Consider the following 22,822-nt stretch of genomic DNA (forward strand, 5'->3'; position numbering starts at 1 on the left):
TCTGGTGAACAGTCACGTTCTAGACCTTTACTAGTGTTGCCCTTTGGCTTTTCTTCCTCTCTCAGGGGTAGCATGGCGTTCCCGGCCACACTGACATTATTCCCGATGAAAACTCTGTAATTAATTAATCCTCATAAGCACACAGCATTGCACGATGTTTTTCTGTGCTCTTAGATTTTTCATTGCATCGACTCTCCTCACTTCCTTCTCCCATTATCCCCGTTCTGTTTAACCTGTCATCAGTCTCCTTAAGCAGCTGTAAGGAGTACATCGTCTCCTTAAGATGCAGTACTTTGTTCTGCATCACCCACTGTGCAGGTAACCCACAGCTCGATGTGTTCATATTGATATATATCTGTAGGCTTTTGCCCACTCCAGACTTAGCTGTACTCTAAGCATCTTCCATACTGTTTGCCATCTGTCCTGACAAACATAGTCCCAGGAGTTGTCAAAACCATTGCATCCCTTGGCAGGTAGTTGCTTACAGTTAGCAGAAAGACTTTGTGTGTCATTATTGATGAAGGATGCCCTGGGATGCTAAATCATGTTCCAGTACATTAATAGGGAAAGACCATCACTGCAAATCTGCTCTGCCCTCTGGTCTGCCAACTCTGGCAATTTTTTTCTGCCTGTAGGCAGCACCCAGCACTTTAGGAGGGTGTTGGAGAAGGTTCAAAGGGCATCCATGGAAGGTTACAGCCCTAGGAGAATTTCTGACATCTCGTAGTTGGTTTAAGCCATGAGCAAGGTCTATTAGATCTATTCCCAAACTCAGTAGTCTAGCACTGGGTACTGTGGAAGACATGGCAGCCATTTTTTTCCACTATAGCTGCTTAGTGTATGTGTTCAGTACTTGAATTAATGTTTTCTATTCTGCATTTTTATTTGACTGTTCAATTCCTTGGACTGTGAGGAAGGGAAATGTTGAATAATTACCTGCTCCATAATAAATTAGTGTGAAAAGGCAACTGGTGCCATGCATCAACTTAAACTGCTGTCTAGTAAAGTTGCATTAATGTGTTTAAATAATGTATAGCTTTGTGGAGGAAGTGCTTTGTCTTTCTAATGAACAGTTGCCTGATTGGAGAGACCCAAAGACTGTGTACCCTTGCAGGAAAGGTTTTGCTCTGTGTGTGCCTGGATTATTAATGTGGATTTGTGATCCTGTAACTGCAACCAGGAAATACCTCATTTAGCAGAATATGCTGAAAAATTTCAAATGACCTTGTGAGATATCTGCTAGCAGATGACTTTGTGGTTTGGGGACTGGGATCTCTTCCAGTAAAAGGAATAAGGATCAGGATTTCCATATTTTAGTGTTTCTATACATTGTAAGGACTGATGTAAACTGCCATTAAATAGCCAGTAATTCAGTTATTGCCTTAGAACAGGCATCAAGCATTTTGTTGTGTTTTTTGATTCAGAAATAGCTTGAAGAATAACTGCAGTAGCTGACTAATTTAAGAGCTAAACCAGGACAGCAGCATCGCTTGCATTTAGCTGAAGTAAAGATAAGTCACTCAATTACATCATTTGTTGAAAGTCTAAAAATTGACACTTCTTTGTTCCCCAAAAGCCCTCCTGTGTTTCTGGGAATCACGTGGCCTTGGATGGGAACAGGACTGCTGCCTGGGTGAACATCTGAAGCGCTTCCAGTGTCTGTACTTCTTAGCATTATCCTAAGATCTTGTGTGTTCCACAGGTTATACTGTTATGTAAAGGGTGTAGCTGTGGAGATCCTAGACTGGCCCAGGTCATGCTTGGCATCTCTAATCTCAGAATAAAACTTCCTGTGCCAGTTCTCACCAAACTGGCACACACAAGAGAGCCAATTAAACAAAGGGCAGGCAGATAGGGAATTCAGTGAAGGGAAGCTTGTCTGCACGAGCCTGACATCTCCACGTGTACCATGAAATACAAATTGTACTTGCATACTGTATCAGTATGAGGCTGACCCAAACTGACCTGTTCTGTGTGTTCTGGGGTTCCTCACCATGGTTGAGGTTCAGACAGATTGTGCATAAATGCAACTTAAGTGAATGATTTTTTTAATTCCTGTTCACCTACAAGAAAGCTAGAGAGAGACTTTTGACAAGGGCAGGTAGTGACAGGACAAGGGGAAATGGCTTTAAACTGACAGAGAGGAGATTTAGATTAGACATCAGAAGAAGTTTTTCTCCATGAGGGTGCTGAGGTGCTGGCACAGGGTGCCCAGAGAAGCTGTGGCTGCCCCATCCCTGGCAGTGTTCAAGGCCAGGTTGAACACAGGGGCTTGGAGCAACCTGCTCCAGTGGAAGGTGTCCCTGCCTGTGGCAGGCGGTTGGAACTGGATGATCATAAGATCTCTTCCAACCCAAACCATTCTGTGATTCTATGATTCTGTATCCTTTTGTCACTTGCCAGAAGGAAGTTTAGTAGAAAGGGGAGGGGGAGAGAACTTTGCTTCTGTTCCACCTCAAGGAGCATTTCTGTTGTAAGCCTGCAAAATGAAGTGTTAGAAAAGCAACTAATGTGGGACACATTTCCCTGGGTTTGTACACTCTCACTGTCACTAAACAGAGCATGTAATGTGCCTGTAAAATGAGCAAGGGCAGCCCAGAATCCTGAGGCTCATGCCAGTCTCATTGAGGGCAGCAGTCTGGAGCAGAACTGTTCCCCCTTCTTCTACTGGAAGATGTGTTGTGACCATCAGCTGGGCAGCAGAATCTCCATAGATGTGTGGACGGTGGCTGCAGTGATGCTGATGTCTGTTCTTCTTTTGTCTCCCTGCTAGCTGAAGACTTGGAGTGTTGATGAACTTCAGAGGAGGCTCTCAGCCCTGGACCCCATGATGGAGCAGGAGATTGAAGAGATTCGCCAGAAGTACCAGTCGAAGCGGCAGCCGATCCTTGACGCCATTGAAGCCAAGAAGCGGCGGCAGCAGAACTTCTGAGCCACCAGTAGAATATTCCTCCATCCTCAAACAATCAGCCTCTTGCTTTTATGACTACTAAACAGATTGATTTCTATTGAAATACGCTAGCAAAAAATAGAGGGCAATACTTCTGCTCATTTATTTTTCCATAGCACCTTTTGTGAACTCAGGAATGCCATTAAGTGGAAAATCCTGATGGTATGTTTTAATGTTAGACATATATTTAAAACATTATTCCGAAGGAGTTTTGTTACTGTTTTTAGGGGGGGTTGTTTTTAAATGGGAGGAACAGGTAGAAATAGGCTAATGGAAGTTGGCTCGCTCTCTTTTCAGCTGAACTTTCAGTAGTCCATTCTGGTTTTAAGTTAATATGGATTGTGGTATTTAACGGCTGCATCTTTTGTGGGGGTTTTGTTTGGTTGTTTTTCTTTGTGAATGCACAGACTCAATTTCAAGCTCTTAGCTGTAACTTTCTACTGTTAAGGTACTGATGAGTTTTAGGTCACCGGAGAGAGCAGGTGAGAACACGTTCAAACTGTTCCAGCCTTTTGAAAGAAACTGAAATCTCATTTTAAAAGCCTGTAATAAGCCCCATGCCTTACACTGTGTGCTTTAAGCAAGTGTGGTTTCTTCAAGACCTCAGTTTTGTCCTCTTTTTGTGTACATTATGAATTGATACGAGTAGATAAAGCATGTTGTGCCTCCATCAGAAATTGCATTCTGCAATTTAAAATCCACACCGACTTAAAACCAAAAGCCAGTTGGTGATCTCATTCCCCCTCATCTGTCTGCTTGGAAATGTCCTTCAGGGAGACCCTGCTGACGGTGGAGTGTTGGGAAAAGGAAGCAGTATTGGAATGGGTGGAAGTTGTGTGAACCTCTCTCAGGAATTAGGTACTTCTGCTGTGTCTGAGAGGACTTAAAAATCTCCACAGTTTGTGAAACGTTTTGTAGGCTTCATTTTGGATTTACATCTTTAGGTGCTGGAATAAAAACTTAATTTCACAATCCTTCACATTTCTGCAGGGTTTAGCACATCAGAAAAGTTGAACTGGAAGTGAAGACTTTGTTGAATTAACAAAGATGTGCATTTATGGTGGTGGAGAGAAGGCGGAGTTGATCTGGATGAGAAGACAATTACTGATGCCCTACTGGGAGAGATTGTATCTCTTATCTTCCAGTTCCTCTGGACGATCTTGTGTTCTTTCTTCAAATTTCCCTGATGTTCCTGCCTGGTATAGCTCAATCAGTGAACATGCCCCAGCGTGTACAATCGCTGTGAGGGTGGTGCAATTAACTCACACCAGAAGAGTGGAGAGTGAAATGGAAGAAGCAAAGAACATCGTCGCAGGGCAGAGACCAAGTGGTGCCTCTGCCCCGTGGGCTGTAACACAGAGGTGTGTAGGTTTAGCTGTATTTAGCCTATGATGAAATATTTGGACAGAGCAAGTATTTCTACTGATTTATTTTTATTTTCACTCTGATGGAACAGTTTCCGTGTCACTCTTCTGCAGTAGGCCTTGATACATTACCTAGATACTTAAACTAAATAGCAGTGTCTCCTGAATCAAGTGCTGCTAGAGAGGTGAAGTGTTCATTTCATGCCTCCATAGGCTCTTTGTGCCCCTTGGGGCAGACTCTTGGCTACTGTTAACAGGTATTCTCCATTGCTGTGAAAGGAACCAAGCCATTTTTACCCCCTCTGCGGATCTGGTTGCATCCGTTTGTCTCAGTTGATCCACAGTGTGAACAGAGCTGTTCTGGAGACCAGCAAACCAGTTGTCCCTAAGGGCAAGGGGAGGCAGTAAGCAGTGTAGCTAGGGTGCTGAAGGAAGAGTCCATCCTGGGATAACCAGTGAGCTGATAGCCTCAAGTGTTGGGCAAGTTTTGAGTTGGCGAAGCCAGGTAATTAAAACTTCATTGTTGTTCACAGACTAAAATCCCTTAGTCTGGGCCTTCCAGTGCGGTCTGGTGAAGTGCTGTTGTGAACATCAGGGCTCACACAGTGCTCGTCTGGAACCTGTGCAGTACGTTTTGCCCTGGGCGTGTGTTCATTATGAGTGTCCTTTGCATCAAAGAAAATCCTGCATCTGAGGAGGGATTTCCCTGACCAAGTGTTGGATCTTGCATTAGTCACTTGGATGGATCTGGCCCAACCTGTGGATATGTGACATGGTAAATGGTGCACTGCCTGCATGTGGATCAAGCAGATTCTACTTGGAGTAGTTTTACCTCTGCACTGTGTAGGTAACCTTCTAGTGATCGGAGGGCATTAGAAAACCCCAGTTTTAGGTGAAACACCACAGGGTGGTGTTTATTTACAGAATATGCAAGCTGAGACTGCTGTAACTGAATGTAAGCACTCTGGAAATACTCTGCTTTGCTGATGTGATTGTCTTAAAGTACAGCAAATGAACCAAAATAAGTAAAACTGGTCCAATGGCTTAACTGTCTTTGAACCTTTCTTAAATGCTTGCAGTGGCTGAGACTTGATGGTGTTTCTTGCGCTTGGAGCTCTAATGAAGAGGAATTATTTTCTCCATTGATTTTTCAATCTGTTAGAGAGAATAATTCCCTTTTTGGTCCCTTTGTAGAGTGGCTGGGAGCATAAATACCTGCTCACTTCTCAGAGCCCTCTAGGCTAAGACCAAGGCTTGTTCCATCAGGGAAAGCTGTTCCGACAAGGTTCTTGAGCAGAAAGCCTGCTGAATTGTGAAGCTCCGTTCATGTGCTCCTTGGGCCCATCTGCATTGCTGAAAGTGTTCTGGACAAACCATTGTCTTTGCTTCTAAAACCCAGAGATACTGATGATGTCAGTCATGTGAGACTTAAAAATGTGAAGTTTGTAGCTTTAACTTTTTTTGTAACAAAGAAATTAGCAACACTGGCATAAAGTGCTGACTTGAAATGCTATTTTGTAAGATCTGGCTGTTTGTATATAATAGTGTTGGGTCATTAGTTTGTATATGTATGAAACAGTAACTTTTATTGCATTCCTCTGAGTTTGATACAGGAGATTTTGTTTGATCTTTCTCACATACCTTGCCTTATTTGTTCTAAGGTGCAAATAAACACTCTTTACCTGAAAACATCAGTGTGGTGACTCATATTTATGCATTAAACCACTCTGGTGTATTATTGCTTATGAGGACAAGTTTTAACATGGCATGCCTCTGGTCAGCCTGTGGTATACAAAGTTCTGTAGGAGCACACAATTAGTAAACCTGTCAGATACACGTTTTTATACAGGCAGCTCTTTGGCCTTAGAACGTTGCTGATTCTGCACCTCAAGAGGAATCCCAGACTGGTTTGTGTTGGAAGGGACCTTAAAGCTCATTAAGCTCCAACCCCTGCCATGGGCAGGGACACCTTCCACTAGAGCAGCTTGCTCCAAGCCCCTGTGTCCAACCTGGCCTTGAACACTGCCAGGGATGGGGCAGCCACAGCTTCTCTGGGCACCCTGTGCCAGTGCCTCAGCACCCTCACAGGGAAGAGCTTCTGCCTAAGAGCTCATCTCAGTCTCCCCTCTGGCAGGTTAAAGCCATTCCCCTTGTCCTGTCCCTACAGACCCTTGTCCCAAGCCCCCCTCCAGGTTTCCTGCAGCCCCTTTAGGCACTGGAGCTGCTCTGAGGTCTTCCCTGGGCCTTCTCCAGGCTGCCCCAGCCCAGCTCTCTCAGCTTGGCTGAGAGAGCCCTGAGCTGCTCCAGCCCCCCAGTGTGAGAGCTTTGCTCCAGTTCAGGGGCAGGCTCGTGTGCTGCCGGCTCCATGGCACTTCACCAGGACACATTGTGGACAGTTTCCCTGCAGCCAGAAGCATTCTCAGCCCTTCCTGGAGCTGCAGACGCAGGAGGTTCGTTTGCCCCAGAGAGTGCCCAGCAGACAGGCACGATGAGCTCTGCCGTGGCTGTGTGCTGTCTCTGCTCTGTCACTTCACACTGCAGCAACCTCGCCACGCCTGCAGTCGGGTTTGGGACTGGGTACGTGTGAGTTTATCAGCCTCCCTTCGCACCAGGTGAGGCTGGAGGCTCACACTCCGTACCCTCGCTGACTGGCTGCGCTTTCAGCTTTCTAGCTCAGACAAAGATGAAGCTGACAGTGAGTGGGAGCTGCCTTCCATGGAGAACTGCTGGGTTCTACGTGGTTTCCCTGAGCCGTTACTAAATCTGTCCTGGAGGGATGACTAACCGAAGCCGAGATCCAGAATTCATTCAGGAGTCAGCCTTGGTTTAGCAATCCCGGAAGAAACAAAATAGATGTGAGCTTTTAAATGTTAGAGGAAGGAGCGTGGCAACCAGAGGGAGGGAGACTGCGGGCACCTCTAGTAACCGGGAAAGCCTGCAGAGGTTGCATTTCTCAGCAGCACCACAGGCTGCTGTGGAGCCCCAGCACGAAGGAAGGGCTGCCCTGCCAGCACTGCAGCCATACCAGGGGAGTGTTGCCCTGCACTCCCTTCATGCTGGAGTAGGGCACCTTCTTGCACAAGTGTTAGTCCCATACAAGTAACAAACCCAACACTGACAGGCAGCCATGAGCTGAGGCTGATGTTTAGCCAGTTTTTTCATCCCCGGGGTGGGGGGAAGTCAACTTTCCACGGAGCCTGTAGCACCAGCAGTTTTCCTCCTCACATAATAATCATCAGTACTAAGGTCCAGGTATTGCTGTGCCAGTGTCCTTTATGCCCGGCTACTCTTTCCTACACCCTCCTTTTGTCCCATTTCCTCTTGTCCACAGGCCAAAAGAGTCTGAGCACATGCTTTAGAGAAATGCTTTGAGTGCTGGCTGACAGCCCTGACCTGAGAGCGGGCAACTTTTCATTGCATTTATCACCTTGGCAAAGCTCTGAAGAATCAAACCAGGGAATACCCATGGGCTCTTTCCACACTGGAAGTGATTTAATTGCCTTTTAAATTTAAGAGACAATACAGGAATTACAAGTAGTGCTCATTCAATGCGGACCTGCTCAAGCACTGACTTTTGACCCCCTGAACTCTGCTGAGATCAAGATCCTGTGGGCAGGGGACATCCCAGAAACGCTGCCATTGAGGAGTCTTCCCTCCCTACGGAACCATCCCTTTAAAATCTCCCAGTTTTCCCATACCCAGCTGAGCGCACAGCCTGTGCTCAGGGTCGTCACAGATTGGGAAGCTGGCAAGGGAAAAGAAGTTTTAAACCAAAGTAATGATGTTTACTTTGTCTCTTTGTGCAGAGGTGTCTAATTCTCCACTGCACAAAAGAGCTTAATAAGGTCACTCCTCATTGACCATTCCCAGGAGGCAAAATTCCCTCTTTCATCAATCGCTTTGTGATTGTGGGGAGCAGCTTCTGTAGAAATAACCTGATGAAAGCAGGTAATTGATTTACCCACTGTGCCAAGTGAAAACGCAGCCACTCTCGGGAAAACTGATTAGGAATTAGCAAAAGAACATGAATTTCCTACTTGCCTTAGAAATAGCAAGTCAGACCAGTCCTGGCAAGCCATCGCTGCGCAGAAGTGCCTTCCTAACGCGAACGTGGGCTGTGATCACCCACTCCTCTGCTGCTGGGCACCTTCCTGCACCCAGTTCTTCCCTGCTCTGCAGAGCTCGAGCTCTGCTAGATCTGCCTGCAGAGCAGTGGGAGGATTTTCCTGGTGCAGTTACTCAGAGCCATTCAAATCCTGATGTCTTCACCGAGAGCAGGAGCCTAAAAAAAGAAAACATCTTCCATGGCTTTCCCAAACCCGAGCTTGGAGCTCTCACACAGCAGTCCCTTCCAAGGGCAGCCCGGGGGCTCGTGGGATGTCCTTCAATGCCTTGCTTTGAACCCCCACGTTAGGGAAGCTTTTGCCTTGGAAAGATTAGCAGCAGGTGGGGCTTTGGGGTTTTTTTAATGGAAAAACCCTCAAAAGGAATAAAGATTAAACTCTGTTTTCAGCCTTCCCCTCCTATCACATCTAGCAGAGGAATGTGCTTGGCACAGGAAGAGCAGCAGTAAGTCTTCCCCTGCCCAGCCACCCCCCTGCAGACACACAGCCCAGAAACACCCTCCCATTTCAGAGCATCGGAGAGGCTGCATCAGGAGCCAGTTCAACTTTCTCTGCTGCCTTCAGGATGAAGGAGGATAAAGCCAAAGGGGCACAAACTACACCCCCTGAAACAGTGGAGAACCAGCTCCCAGAGAGCAGCCACCCCCTTGCAGACGCTGCACATGCCGGTGGGATATCTGCTCTCTGCAGAGAGCTGGTGCTGGGCTTGCTCATCCTATGAGAGATGCTCAGCCTCTGCTCCAAAGGCTTAAAACCCCCTGCAGGTGCCAAGGCCTTTCTTCCTTAGGCAGCCTGGTGCTGTGCAGTGCTCTCCTTAGGGCTCTTCTAAACCTTCCAAGGGGCTAAGGAACTTCTCAGAGCTACAAGCAGTGGTGGCCAGAAGCAGCCTGTGGTGATGTAGCTTTATCAGTGAGAGCCCTCACCTGCTGGTGACCGCAGTCCCTGTCGTGGGCAGTTTGCTGGCTGGACACTGGAAGCTGAGCTGAGCTTTGTCTTTGCAGCTGAGAGCCATTGGGAACACGCATACATCCTCCAGCCTCCTGCTGACAAAGGGGTGCCTGAACCGGTGTTTAACCAAGTTAAGCAAAGGACTCTTGCTACTTGAGCTGTAAGCTGTATTTCCTTTGGAAACGGAGCCTTTTCTCCTTTTAGCCCCAGACATAACCCACGAGCCTGGGCATAAAATGAGTTTCTTTGTACAAGAGTGGCTATTAGGGGGAATAGCAACTGCTGCTCCTCGGCTCCCAGCACTGGTTTAGTTCTCACTGGCAGCTCAGCTCTCATGCCCCTGGGTGCTGCTGATCACAGTGTGTGTGCTTCTGCAGATTCTTGCTCTTCCTGGAGCCTGCTGCCTCCAACCAATTCCCTCGCATTCCTGGGATGTCCCATTCACTGGACCTCCAAGGAGAGGGGTTATCCAGAATTCTCCATCAGGGACGGCTCCAGTGGTCCAGGCACAAAGACTATCACCCACCACTGGGACAGGGATGAGGCAGGGGCTGTATGAGTGGGAGCTCTCCCGTGCACCAAGAGGGTGCTGGAGATGGCTCACAGGGATGGATTATCCCATCTGTTTCCCAGGGCTGCTTGCACCAACCATGAGCCCAGCCCCACACCACCACGAAACAAAACCAGCGTGCAAAGTGGGTCACTTAGGTCTTTAATAAAATATACAGTATGCATCCCATGCATAGATAGAAAATTAATTTACATGCTCTTTATTATTTGCATAATGCTTTTTAATTAATACATGTAATTCAGTCTTCACATTTTAATACAGTTTGCTACTGGAATACTTACGGAGAGAAGGGGAAACTCCTTCCTTTATTCAAGTAACAGTGCAGTGGGAGCTGGTTGGAGCAGACGATGCTGCTCACCAGTCCCAGCTTGCAGTAAGAACGAGCGCAGAGCGGACCACAGACTGTCACTACTGGAAGACTTATGATGCCAGGAGGGTGAGCACCCCCCGTCCCACACCACTGCTCCTTGGGGACCCCTCCCCGCATCCCACTGGGGTTCATGCTGGCACTGGTTTGTCTTTTCTTCCCTGTGATGAGCAGATGGCTACAGGCAGAGCCAGCACCGCAACTGTGGCTGTGCCGAAAGCCAGCCAGAACAACCCATGGCAAACACCAGGATCCAGGAGCCTGGGGCCACCCTGCAGCCATCCACCTATTTTGGGGCTGATGGAGTGACTGCAGGGAGCACATTTCTCCTGCTCAAGACTGGCACTGCAATACAGGGTGTACTCCTCTGTGCACAAAGGAGCCACGAGTTTCCAAACAGAGAATGGGAGGTGAAGGGAAAACTCCATAGGGAATTAATGCTGTGCTGGGAGCAGCCCCCAGTGTGCTCAGACAGGCTGGGGATCCAGGCAGGAAGGGGGCCTGGTGCTCTGGGTGGATCTCCCTGCCGGCTGTGAGGTGCCCAGAGGCTGCAGTGAGGAGGAGCAGAGCAAGGTCCCCTCTGCCCTGGCCTCTTGCAGACATTGGGGTGCTCCCTCCCTGCAGAGGAAAGGCGAGAGCATCAGCACCCAGGGAGAGGTGATACCTGGAACAGTGTGACCCCCTGCTTAGGCACTCCTGCCCCTGCCTGGCCCCAAGGCAGGGAGGGACGAGGCAGCAGAATGAAGCCAGGCTGGAGGTTGTGGCGAGGGGGACCAGGGCATGTGCTGAACCCGGCTGGCTTTGGTCACCTCGTCCACCCCATCACGAGCTGCTGCAGACCCTGGGCTCCCTGGCAGCTCTTCCTGCAGTGGAAATCACCAGCATATGGCAATGGCACAGACAGCATCCCCCCGTCTGCTCCCTGACAGCCCTTTGCAGGGACTTTGCCTCCTCCCTGCCCCAGGAGCTGGGTGCCAGCAGCCACACAGAGCAGCCCTGTGGCTTGGGAGCCCCATGGAGCGAAGAGCTGAGGGGTCTGAGCCCTCCTGGAGGTAGCCCCTTGATTCCCACGGCTTCACCTCCCCTGGCTGCTCCTGCATTGGAGGGCACTGTCCCTTTTGTCTGTCATCCCTGGCTGTGTCCCCCCTTCCTGGACAGTGCTCCTGGTGCAGCCTCAGCCTCACATCCCTGCGGGTCCCAGCGGTGGCAGCTCAGGAGACCGGTTAAACTCCAACTGCAGTGGAAGGAAGGTGAGGTCCAGTCAATCCCACTGCAGGGGCTGGGGACAGTGGGGCTAACCCTGAGCTGGGCACCACCTCTCCTCCTGCACAGATTCATTTCCAGCCCTTTTCCCCATGGTTGCTGGGACAGCTGAGCTTTTCAAGGCTGCTTCCAGCTGGGGTAGGACTGGGGCTGAGCTGATGCCAAACTTGTACAGGACCTGGAAGGGCAGCCAGCCTGGGAGGGGGCTGCCTCAGTCTCAAGCTCCTAAACCTCACCCTGGGAAACACAAAACCTCAGGGCAGAGGAAGATTCCCCCTTCACACAGCCAGGGCAGAGCCTGATCAGGGTCATTTCCATTTCTTTATTTCTCACTCCCTTTCTGGCAGGGGTCTGTCCAGTGCCGCAGCCTCTGTCTGCAGCCATCGCTGGGTGAAGGCTGAGACACATCCAGGAGGACCCAGCCACTGCATCCCCGGGGCTGGAAGCAGATGGGCATCTCCTTCAAGCCCTCCTTGGTCCTCTGCAGGGCAGGGGCGATGCCAGGCGCCACGTTCTGGTGCAGCAGCTGTGTCATGCTCACCGTGAGCAAGCAGGTCCCCGGTGCGGCAGTGCGGTGGGGTCAGGGTGTGTGGTGGGAGCCAGGGGTCAGACCGCGGCGGTCGGGGCTGCCTCTGCCCACGGAGCTCTCACTCAGAGCCTCCGAGTCTCGGTCGTGGCTGGAAATGCTTTCGGCATCCTCGGGGTCCTTCTTCCCGCTGTTCCTCACGGCCGCCTCCAGCGCCTTCTGCTTGCGGTAGAAGTGGGAAAACTTGTTGAAGATGATGGTGATGGGCAGCGCCACGACCAGGATACCCCCAAGGATGCAGCCTGAGGCGGCCAGCTTGCCTGCCACGGTGACGGGCACCACATCGCCATAGCCCACGGTGGTCATGCTGACCGTGCCCCACCACCAGCACGCTGGGATGGTGTCGAAGCCCACATCTTCCTCCTTCTCAGCGGTATAGGCCACACCAGAGAAGACAGAGACCCCCACGGCCAGGTAGAGCAGCAGGATGCCCACCTCCCGGTAGCTGTGCTGGAAGGCAAAGTAGATCAGTGGTCAGTGATGGTCGGGGGGGCACCACCCCTGTACCAGCCAGGACACTGGGATGCTGCAGTGCAAATATAGCCCTGCACATCCCCAGTGCCCCTGTCCACCTCTGCCATGGGATGACCCCTGGGGCTGGGCTAAGAGGGGTCGGGAGACTTGTGGGTGACCCATGTGAGTGGGGCATTGGGAAATCATCCCTGGCACCCACAGCCACCCTTCTGCCCTCCACAGCAGCGCTGGGAGGGAAAGGCAACCTTGTGCTTCCCAGCCAGGGCTCCCAGGCAGAGGCCACTGCCCTGTCCCAGCGCTGGCTCCAGCCTGATCTCGGCTAACAATGTTTGAACACATCATCTTGTTATCTTGGTGGGTCCCCAGAAACTACCTCATGGACAGCCTCTAGGTGAAGCCAGGCCAGGCCAACCACACACCAGTGCCAAAGCCACCGTCAGCCTCACAGCAGGGCTGGTCCACTCACTTATCGATGGTCACAAGCACATTTCCTGAACGTTTCTGCCCGACAACCTGCCAGCTTCATTTTCATCTTCTGGGGAAAGGAAAGCAGAGCTCTGACAGGGTTTATTTTCTCCCAGTCTCCTAAGAGGCAGGGAATGCTTTATTGGAGACCACACGATGACTAAACGAAACAACATTTGAGCAAAGCAAACAGCAGAAGACGTGGGAAAAGAGCTTCCACGGTCAAGACGAGGCATAAAAGAGGTGGATTCTCAGTAGGGAGCAGGAAGACTTCACTTTGACTGCTGGCAAAAGATGTTCAGCTATTGCCAGCTATACCGAGGGGAAATAATCTCCTCCTCCACCATCGCCTGTGGCTGCAGATGCACTATAGCAGCTCCAAGGGAGCTCCTCGTGAAGGACAAACAGCTCAGAGCCACCAAGCTTGTATCACTTGGCCATGAAAGCCTTGCTCCTGGCTGGAGCTTAACACACGTCTGTACATCCCAGCTGGGGAGCAGCAGAGACAAATAACCTGGTGCATTTTTAAAGGATATCAGTTATGGCCCTGGGATGTGCTGGAGGGTGAAGGGGAAGTCAGGCACCCCAGTAGATCCTACTGCTTTAATTTACAAGCATAGGGGTGGCTCCAGGAATCCCCCAGCTGATCCTCAGGCACCTATTTGCAGCCAATTATCCTGGAAATGTGTGATTTGCCCATTGACCCAGGGGAAGGCAGCTGGGCCTCGGGTGGGAACGCACTTTTAGCCGTGGTTTGGGTGGGATGCCTTGGGAGATGCCATGCTGGGCAATAAAAGGCTGCAGCAAAACAGCACCCTGGCAGCAGTCTCTTTGGGTTCCTGACTCAGTGTGAGGTTTGCTTGCCCTGGGACAGTCGGGGGCTGTGCGTGGGCTCCTTCCTCTGCTGAATGAACTTCTTTTCTCCAGTACAGCAGAAGACAAATGAGATGGAAGAGCACAGTCTGAGCCTGGCTGGAGACACCAGTGTGGGGACCAAGCCCAGAGATGGCCCGTGGTAGCGACAGCAGGATGGTGCATCTGCCATCTGGGGACGTGCAGCTTTGCATCTTCCAATCTATTTGTGTGTTCAGGCCCCTGAGGGGACAGAGAACAACTCCTGTAGATCCCTGCAGATGCCTAAATTACTCAGGGCCTCACACCTATTGACTGCCAGTGGGAGATGGGCACCAAGCCCACACTGGGGAAGCTGCAATAATGGTAATGGATGTCGTGTATGGCAGGAGGGAAGAGGAGGGGGAAGCCTCTTCTCCAATTAAATAGACCCTGGATCAGGCCCCAGGCAATCTGAAGACCGTTCAGGGTTTACGATGCACAAATGGCAGAAATCCCTCTGCTAGCACTTTCGTGGTAGGGGAACAATTACTCAGCTTGCTAGAGCCATCGCTCCCACTTCCTGGCTGTTAACAGCCTTTACTCCTCTGCTGCTGCTTTACGCTCTGGCAAGAGGAAGTAAATTATGATTAACAAGATGTTGTAATTTATGTGCCCACTAAATCACAACGCCAAGCTGCTGCATCAGATTTGTGTCTTCACTCATCCCCGCTTACAGCCGGCTCCGGAGTCCCCAGGAAGCGGCACTTTGGAGCACGTCATTCGGTGAATCAGCGGCTCGGCAGAGGTCGGAGCCGGGATGCTGCTGGCTCCCTGGATCTCGTCTGCTGCTTAATATCATGCAGATGAGCCCATCAGTCCCTGCTCTGCTGCAATGTGCTGTTCACGCATAAGTGGAGCTCAGAAAGGGTTCAGGGAGCCCTTCCCGAGTGTACAATTTGGTTTGAATTTTGCAAGCAGCATTACCCGGGTCTGTCGCTGATTGCTCTTTCAAGGTGAGGTGAGTGTTCAGAAGCGTGATGCAGGTAGGACTTCAGGCATCCTCATTTTGAACAATGCTCCCTGGATGCTGTTTTCAGCAGGCTTTGAGGATGCCAGGAATTTTTTCCCTCTGCTTATTCTGATGCCCTGTGAGCTTTGCAAGGTTTGGGCTGGGCTGGTCCTGCTTTACAGCAGAAGTTGGCAGAACAACTTTCCTGCTTGCTGCCCATCCCTAGCCACACTCCAGGATTGCTTTTCTCCATGGCTTACACATGGGGAATGGGTTCAACCCTGGCAGACAAGTCCTGCCCATACCACAACATCCTGTGCTGGTGCTGGTGCTGCAGCAGCAAGAAATAGGGTGTCCCCCTTCATCCCTGCCCTTCAGAAGCAGCAACACCCAGAGCTGCCAGACATTAAGTGGGAGGAGAGGGTGCCTGACACACCCCAGAGCTGGCAGCTTATTGGGAATGAATCTGTTCACATCCCCAGGCCATACCAGAAGTCTTCTCCTTGCCCAGAGACTAAAGGATTAAAAAGGAGACAAAAAGACAGTTTACCTTCAAGGTGGCTCCCAGTGACCTCAGGCCGGTGGAATGCCGCGCCAGCTTCAGCACCCGGAATATCCTCATGAGCCGAAAGACCTGCACAACCTTGCCCAGGTTGCCCAGCTCCGAGTCACTGCCCACGGTCAAGTCCACCAAGAGGGTGAAGTAGAAGGGCAGCACCGAGACAATGTCAATCAGGTTCAGCGGGTGCTTGAAGAACTTCCTGGGGCTGGGGGAGAGCAGGAGGCGGGAAGACACTTCGAAGGTGAACCAGGAGATGCAGAAATACTCCAGCTTGTGCAGGATGGGTTCATCGAGCACATTGCCGCTCTCATCCACCTCCTGGTACTCGGGCATGCTGTGGATGCACATGGTGGCGATGGAAACCAGCACCACACTGATGGACACGAAGCTGAAGAGTTTGCTGGGGATGGAGTAGCCGGGGTTCTCCATGGTGAGCCAGAGGCGTTTGCGCACGTTGCCGCAGCGCAGCGTGCTGTAGCGCAGCAGGTCGTGGTTGATGTCAGAGATCTCATCGGGGGACGTGTCCACGCTGCTGACCTCGCTCTCCTCGTCCCAGTTGTGGTGCCGGCTCTCCAGCTTGCGCTCATGGTAGCGGTAGCTGCAGCAGGAGTCCAGGAAGAACTCGTTGATGCCCCAGTACTCGATCTCCTGGCAGAAGGAGAAGACGCACAGCTCCTCCATGACGTGCAGCTTCCCCGTCTGGTAGAAGTGGAGCACGTAGAGGAAGAAGCCAGGGTTTCGATCAAAGTAGAACTCCCTGGCGCTCACGTCGTAGTCATCGCAGAGCTGCAGGATGGACTCCTCCGAGTCGCAGGAGAGCAGCCGGCCCAGGCGGGTGTTGGGGAACTTGGAGAGGGCGCTGGAGCTGAGCCGCCTTCTCAGGCCCCCCACGTTGATGTTGATAACGTCCTCCTCAAAACTGGGACCCCAGTAAGTTAAGGTCTTGTTGACCATGATCAGCAGAGCGGGAGCCGGTTCCACCTGCGGGTGAGACACAGCGGGGCTGGAGGGGACGCAGGGCTCCCCACGAACCTGGTACTACAGGGTGGAGGGCAGAAGTACCCTGGGGAGTGAGGAGGGGTGTTTGAATGTTGAAAGGTGAGGACAAGGGAGAGGGGAGAGATGAGAAACAGTTTTGGGCAGTTGATCTTTGATGTGTATGGAAGGCAAAAGGAAAAAAAGCCAATGATTTTTCCAAGCGAAACCTTTCCTTAATTTTTACCTCTTAAAGTTTCTCCCTTCACAGATTGCTAATGGAAAGCAGCTTCCTGCACCCCCAGCACCTCATCGTGGGGCTTTCCTTGTTCAAACAGGTAATTAGTCACTGAAGAGAGGATTTATCCCCCAGAGAGCCTCCCCCATGGAAAAATATCATCATCATCAAATCCCGACCGCAGTGATTCTGTCAAAGAGCTTTGTACCCCGACTCCTACATTGCTAATTAGACCTGGTCAAAAAATTCTTAGGTGGTGCAATCTTCCCAGCAGCAAAGGCAGTTTTGCTAAAATCAAAGTGTTTCCACAGAAGGTGTCACTTTTAGAGGGATTTTCAGTGAAAGAAGTGTCAAAACAATTCATCTGCCTGCTTTGTTTCCTCTTGCGTGCTCTGTCATGTAAAATATTAAGATTGTTTTAATAATGTTAAAACATAACAAAAACACGGTTCAGAATCATTGATGACTGAATTAAAAAATGGGTATATTGGTAGGGAAATAAACACCCAAGTTTTGCTTTCTGTTGTGTTTCAGGATTTTCAAAGTTTCAGGGGGCCAGGCTTTTCCCTGCAGCAGAAATCCCCTTTTTTAATGAGAAGCAGCTGAAGCATCTAACAAAGAGAAGCATTCCCACACCTTCATATGCATTTACACCTCTCAACCAGAAGCTTAGAATAAAAAGGCAAATAAAAAGGTTTGCACCCATATGAAATCAGACTTCTCCACCTACCTTATTTGTCAAAATGCCTGGGGAAACACAGAGCAGCCCCGTACCCACACGGTCCCTCTGCTCCTGGCACCAGCGTTCTGGGTGTCCTCTGGAAGGACGCTGCATTGGCTCTCTTGGTTGAGGGATTACAGTTTTTACCCACACATCAATTAATTGGGAAGAACCCACCTATCAGCATGACTTGCTCCTGAGCTCTGCCCTTCAGGGTCACTGCTGGTACCAACACGACTTTTGTAGTCAATGATGTTTTATGCTGCAGCAGTCACTGAGGTATTTGTGACCTCCAGACTGGCCTGTCTCCTGTCTCAAAAGCTTCCCTCCCTGGTTTTAATCAACCAGCATCTTAGGAAAATCCCTCACCTTCTCTGTTTTGTGTCACCCACTGAAGTCTTCAAACTTTTAGGTGCTGCAGGGATGGAGGCAGCAGGAGCCAAAGGAAGGGCTGCATCAGTCCTTATGGTGATGCTGAGGTGCCACCAGAACCTACATGGGACAGGCTGCTCGGACAGCAGACACCAGGGTTGAACGCCACGTAAGTGATATGAAGTGGGTCCCCCTCACCCCGGTTCCCCTGCAGACCCCATTGCACCCCAGCCTGGCATTGCTCACTAGACATCTCACATCATTTGGGGGCAGGAAAAGGGCTCTGCGTGTTTTCCAGTGTCTGAGAGACACAGCATAAAAGGTTGTCAGACTGGGAAGGACCTGGGGTACCCTTCCACATCTAAATCTGGGGGTCAGAGCAGAGCTGGAGAGGGGCAGGTAACGGAGTAATGGTTAGATATAAACCCGAGAGGAACATTTTTAAGCTGAGCAGGGCTGTGGGTGCAGCAAATGCCAGATCTGTGTGAAATAGCCTGGCAAAGGCATTTGCTAACTCCGCTGCATCTCTCAGCCAGGGCTCCTTAAAGATACAGGCTTTGCACCACAAAGCCAGCACTTCCCACTACACAATGGCTGAAGGAGGCAACTGGGTTGTGGTAAGCCTCAGAGCTTAATGGACTCATTGTGTTGCCTTTCAAAGGAGAGGGGAAAAAAGAGAAGGATCAACTTTTTTTAATGGTTAAGACAAAAGCAAGGGAGAAAAAGGGGTGTAAACACTCCTTTTCAGGGACAAATTGGAATTTCTGTGACATAAGCTTTTCCAGGGAAGACATCACACAGCCCATCTGTGGGGTGGGGATGACTAATCCAGAATCCAGGTTCCTTCCAGAAGGATGCTCATGCATTCAGGCTACAAACACACACACAGGGGCTGTGCGGGTGGGTCTGTGGGATCCTGCTCATCCCACACCCATCCTCAGCCGCTCTTGCACCCTCCCTGTGGAGCAGCCGCTCTGGGAAACCAGGCCAAATGTCACTGTAATCAAAGGCAAGGTGGTCTTGGGGCTGGGCTGAGGCATGGAAGAGCCCAAGTGGCTACCAAGGGCTGCGCTGGGATGTCAGGACAAACCCAAAAGGATGCAGAACCATCCACAGCGCATGGCTGTGCTGTGGCACGGTGGCTCTGGATGGGATGTGCCAAACCCCAAGAGCCGGGAGGGAGATGCCTCACAGCTCAAAAGAAAACCAGCAGGTGTCAGGCCTCTGTGAGCCTTTGTACCCAGGGAAATCCCTCCATCCCCCTCTGCATCCCACGCAGGAAGCAGCACGAGAAGGGTCACGAACTGAGATGCTCCTTTCTGATGTTCGCTTCTGAATAGAGCAAATTTCTGCCCACATACAGCTTTCAAGTAGGAATCTAAAGCAGCAATTAATAGTTTTATAACTCTTTTGTCTACTTGTTTCATGACCAGCTACTCAACTTCAGAACAATACCGGAGTTTGAACTAAGACCTGGCATCATCTCCGCTGTGGATCATCACAGCACGCACCCACCTTGCATTTGCAGCAGTATCTGCTGGGAAACAGAAGCTTACTTTGGAAAGGCTGGGTGGTTGTTTTACTTTAAAGCGCAATGGACAGAGAATACAAATGTGTCTGTCTGCGGTGATGGGAATTGGGAAAATTTCCCTTCAGTCAACCCCAAATTTCCATGAATGATTGGAAAAGAGAACAGAAGAGACCCAGTCTCTTTCTGGTCAATTTTGAAATACATTGTAAGCTATTTTAAAGAGACAACCATCAGAGTTACACAAGCCCAGTGTGAGCTGGGTGTTGGGTGTTCACATGGATCTGTATCTCCTGGAGGAAGAAATCTCTGATGTATGCATTTATGACAGTGAAAATATAACAGATCAAGCATTTCTGTAAGAAATGCAAGAAGAGTTTCCCTTGACAACATAAATTTTCTTAAAGGCTTTCAAGTGGAAGTTAGGAGTATTTATTCTAACTGGCAGAGGGGAACCAAGGCAGCGGGAAGGAAGATGCTAATAGACATTCAAGTGAGGATGCAGCAAGTGCAGGGAGTATTGCACACTGGGCCTTTTCCAACCAGGTACAATGGATTTAGATTAACGGTCCAAATCAGAAACCCTGTACTTACAGCTCAGCAAGGCTTCCCAGACTTGTGGTTTGTCTCAAGGGAGCCATTAGAAATGCCTAGAGGAGGAGGAAACCCTTATCCTTTGTCTGTAGTCCCATCCTAAATGCTCTGTCACCCCGGTGACACCTGCATGTCCTGGGTGTGCAGGTGTTGTGGCTGCAAACCACTGCAGAAGTCCTGCATGGGATGCCCATGGGGATGGGATAGGTTTGGGGATCCCTTCCTGGGTACCTGATGGAGGGAGTGGACTGGCTGACCTCCCAGCTCCTGCAGGATGGTATCCCTAGCAGCTATGTGATGGGTCAGGTCTGGAGAGACGCCTGCTTTCTGCTTATCCAGAAATGGCCCTGCAGAGCCCCGTCTCCATCACTGAGCAGCCCTGTACCATCAGCCTGAAGATACTCAGGACCAAGCCCTTGTTTTGGAGGTGAGCAGCTCTCCAAGCGGGCAGGAAGGAGCATGGAACGGGAATTCCCATTGCTGGCTGCTCCCTGAAACAGAGCATAAGCTGCTGCTGTACACTGAGAAGCTAACACTGAGGGCTCTACACTGAGGGCTGGGGATGCAGCTGGCAGAGAGACTCCCTACTCGTTTCAGGGTGCAAGAGGGAGTCATTACCAACAGCTCGGTTTTCTCCTGCAAGCAGGCAGCCCAGGACCTGCTGCGGATAATGCCTTGTCCTGAGCCAGCCTCTGCTTCCAGGTCTCTCTTAGCGGGTGCACAGCTCCCCGGGGGGACACCCGCACCTAGCCCCGTTCCTCGGAGAGGACGAGGGGTGGCCCCTGTGATGAGGAGGCTTCAGGGAGAAGGACTCTCTTACCCCCGCCTGCAGAGGAGTGTACCTGCACAGAGGAGTATCCCTATGCCCCGCGTCCCAGCAGCATCCCGGCATGTGGGTGCAGCACGGCGGCTCTCTGCTCATTCCGGGATACCGGTGCCTCGCTTCCCCGCTCATCCCGGTGTGTCGCTTCCCCCATCCCTGCTCTCTCCGGCATGCCGCTGATTTCTTTGCCCTCTCACCCCGGGATGCCGGTGCACCGGGTGCCTGCCGAGCCCCAGGGTGCTGATCCCTGCAGTGCCCGGGGATGCTGGTACCCCGCGTTAGCGGGATGCCGGTGCCTCGCTCCGCGCTGGTCCCTGGGTTGCGGATCTCACGGTCCCTGCCGCGCCCCGGGAAGCCGATATCCGAGTCCCCGCGATGCCGGTGGCTGCAGCACCCCGGGATGCCGGTTCCCCAGTCCCCCCCTCCCTGGTGCCTGTGCCCGGGTCCCCGCGGTACCGGAGCCCGGCCCCGCGCCGCCTCTCACCTGCCTCGGCGCCGCTCCCGCCGCAGCGTGCGCGCCCGGCGCGGAGCCGAGGAGCCCTGCGGGGCCGGCGGCGGCGGCTGAAGCTCCGCGGGGCAGAAGGGGGGGCCCCCGTGCTCCCGCCCGCCCCGCCGCCCCTCCCGGGGGTGCCACCCTCCGGCCCGCCCGCCCGGAGCCGCGGGGAGGGGAAGCCGGTCCCATTCCCGGTCCCTCGGCAGCAAGGTGGGGCCGGAGCAGCGCGGTTCCCCTGGGGTAGCCCCCGAGCTCTGTGCAGGGATGCCCCGAGGGGAACCCGGGGCCAGGAGTGGGGACAGCCGCCACGATCGATGTCCTTACCTGGTGGAAGTGCCCTCCGCAGCCCGTGGGACGGCGGATGGGAGCCGCAGCGGGCTACAGGACTCACCAGCACCTTGCAAAGCTGCTCAAGGGGCAAGTGGGGCCCCGGGGGGCTGAGCAGTATGATGGGCAGCGAGCAGAACCCGACCTGGCTGTCAGGCTGAGCAGGGCCCCAGTAGTGGTGACACCTCGCATGTGGACAATGCACCTCTGCCCTTGCAGTCACCCTCCATGCAATCCAGCTCCATCTTTCTCCTTGGGATTGGGGGTACGTAGGGCACCGGGGGCAGCCACCCGGGGAAGAGCCCCCCTGGCTTGTTGAGCTCGCCGTTGGCTCTTGAAAGGCTCGTCAGGAGGTGGGTGAAGGCAGCAAGTCCTGGGCATGGCACACGCTGGGTTTCAGGTCACAGAGCTGCTGTCACCACCTGGAGCCATCCCCACACAGCCTGGCGACCGGTGCAAGCACACCAGCTCCCCCAGAAGTCAGCTGCGGGAGCAGGACGTGGAAGAGAGGATATGAGACCTTCCCGAGGTGATGGCTGGGGCTGCATGTCCTCACAGCGATGGCTCATGGCAACCGTGTCAGGCAGACAGCTCACGCGGAGTGAGACTTCACGCCACTCTCCTCATTGGATCCATCGGCTTGCTAATTCCAGCCCGAGGGGCTGGATGGAGCCTGTGGGCTCTCACCCTTCTCCAGGCTTGCCCGAGGCCGGCTGGGAGCTCTTTTTAGTGGCCAGCATCTTTCCCCTGCCCGCACACCCGCCTCCTTCTGCCGCGTGTGCTGCCAGCCCCGTCCCTGTGCCAGGCAGCTCTCTCCGCTGCGGGGCCATCAGCGTGTTTCCATGTGTGTGATGTGTCAGACTGTGTGTGCCGTGTGCTTGTTTACATGGGAAGGAGGCAGCGGAGGGAGGGGGAAGGGATGACTTTGAGGGAGGCCTCAGAAAAGAAAGAAAAAAAAAACCAAACTGAGGAGGAAAAATAAAACAACCCTGGGGGAAATTCCTCTGTTCTGTGATATGAAGCAAAAAGCGTTTATTTTTATGGCAATTAGGGATGGCTGAGCATCCCTGGAAGCTGCAAGATAAACATGCCCGCCTTTGTCTGCTCGGGGCACTTGCCAGCCCAGCTCTCAGTGGGTGCTGAGGCCCAGGAGGGTGCAGCCCATGGGGAGGGAGGAGGACTGGCTCCCACATGGGGTTTTCTCTGCCTGTCACTGACATAAGGGGATCAGGGT

The 22,822-nt window shown here is 51.9% G+C and overlaps 2 protein-coding genes across 4 annotated transcripts in view; one reads left to right on the forward strand and one right to left on the reverse strand.

Moving 5' to 3' along the window:
* Nucleotides 1–22,822, forward strand: part of STK4 (serine/threonine kinase 4) — a 279,445-nt gene that overhangs the window by 41,471 nt on the left and 215,152 nt on the right. The window contains exon 11 of one of the 2 annotated variants that reach the window (XR_008974272.1): nucleotides 2,774–3,185. Coding sequence is in view for 1 of the 2 variants with exons in the window: in XM_057424631.1 (XP_057280614.1) it covers nucleotides 2,774–2,932 (159 nt within the window). In the remaining variant the exon portion in view is untranslated. Of the gene's footprint in view, nucleotides 1–2,773; nucleotides 4,239–22,822 lie in introns of those variants that run through there. The other variant, XM_057424631.1, reaches the window with a different exon arrangement.
* KCNS1 (potassium voltage-gated channel modifier subfamily S member 1) lies at nucleotides 12,109–22,437 on the reverse strand. Of its 2 annotated transcripts, none has more exons than XM_057424635.1 (3): nucleotides 21,586–22,437; nucleotides 15,506–16,498; nucleotides 12,109–12,623 (listed from the first exon to the last, which is right to left on the reverse strand). In XM_057424635.1, the coding sequence occupies exons 2-3, from the start codon at nucleotides 16,469–16,471 to the stop codon at nucleotides 12,168–12,170; spliced, it is 1,422 nt and encodes a 473-aa protein (XP_057280618.1). In that variant the 5' UTR covers nucleotides 16,472–16,498; nucleotides 21,586–22,437; the 3' UTR covers nucleotides 12,109–12,167. The 2 variants fall into 2 exon arrangements, with proteins under 2 accessions (XP_057280618.1, XP_057280619.1); XM_057424636.1 differs by lacking the exon at nucleotides 21,586–22,437 and adding an exon at nucleotides 21,253–21,370.

The sequence above is a fragment of the Pezoporus wallicus genome, unplaced genomic scaffold, assembly GCF_028554395.1.
Source record: "Pezoporus wallicus isolate ANWC-B61680 ecotype Strahan unplaced genomic scaffold, APGP_CSIRO_Pwel_v1 contig_11996, whole genome shotgun sequence".
Lineage (NCBI taxonomy): Eukaryota > Metazoa > Chordata > Aves > Psittaciformes > Psittacidae > Pezoporus > Pezoporus wallicus.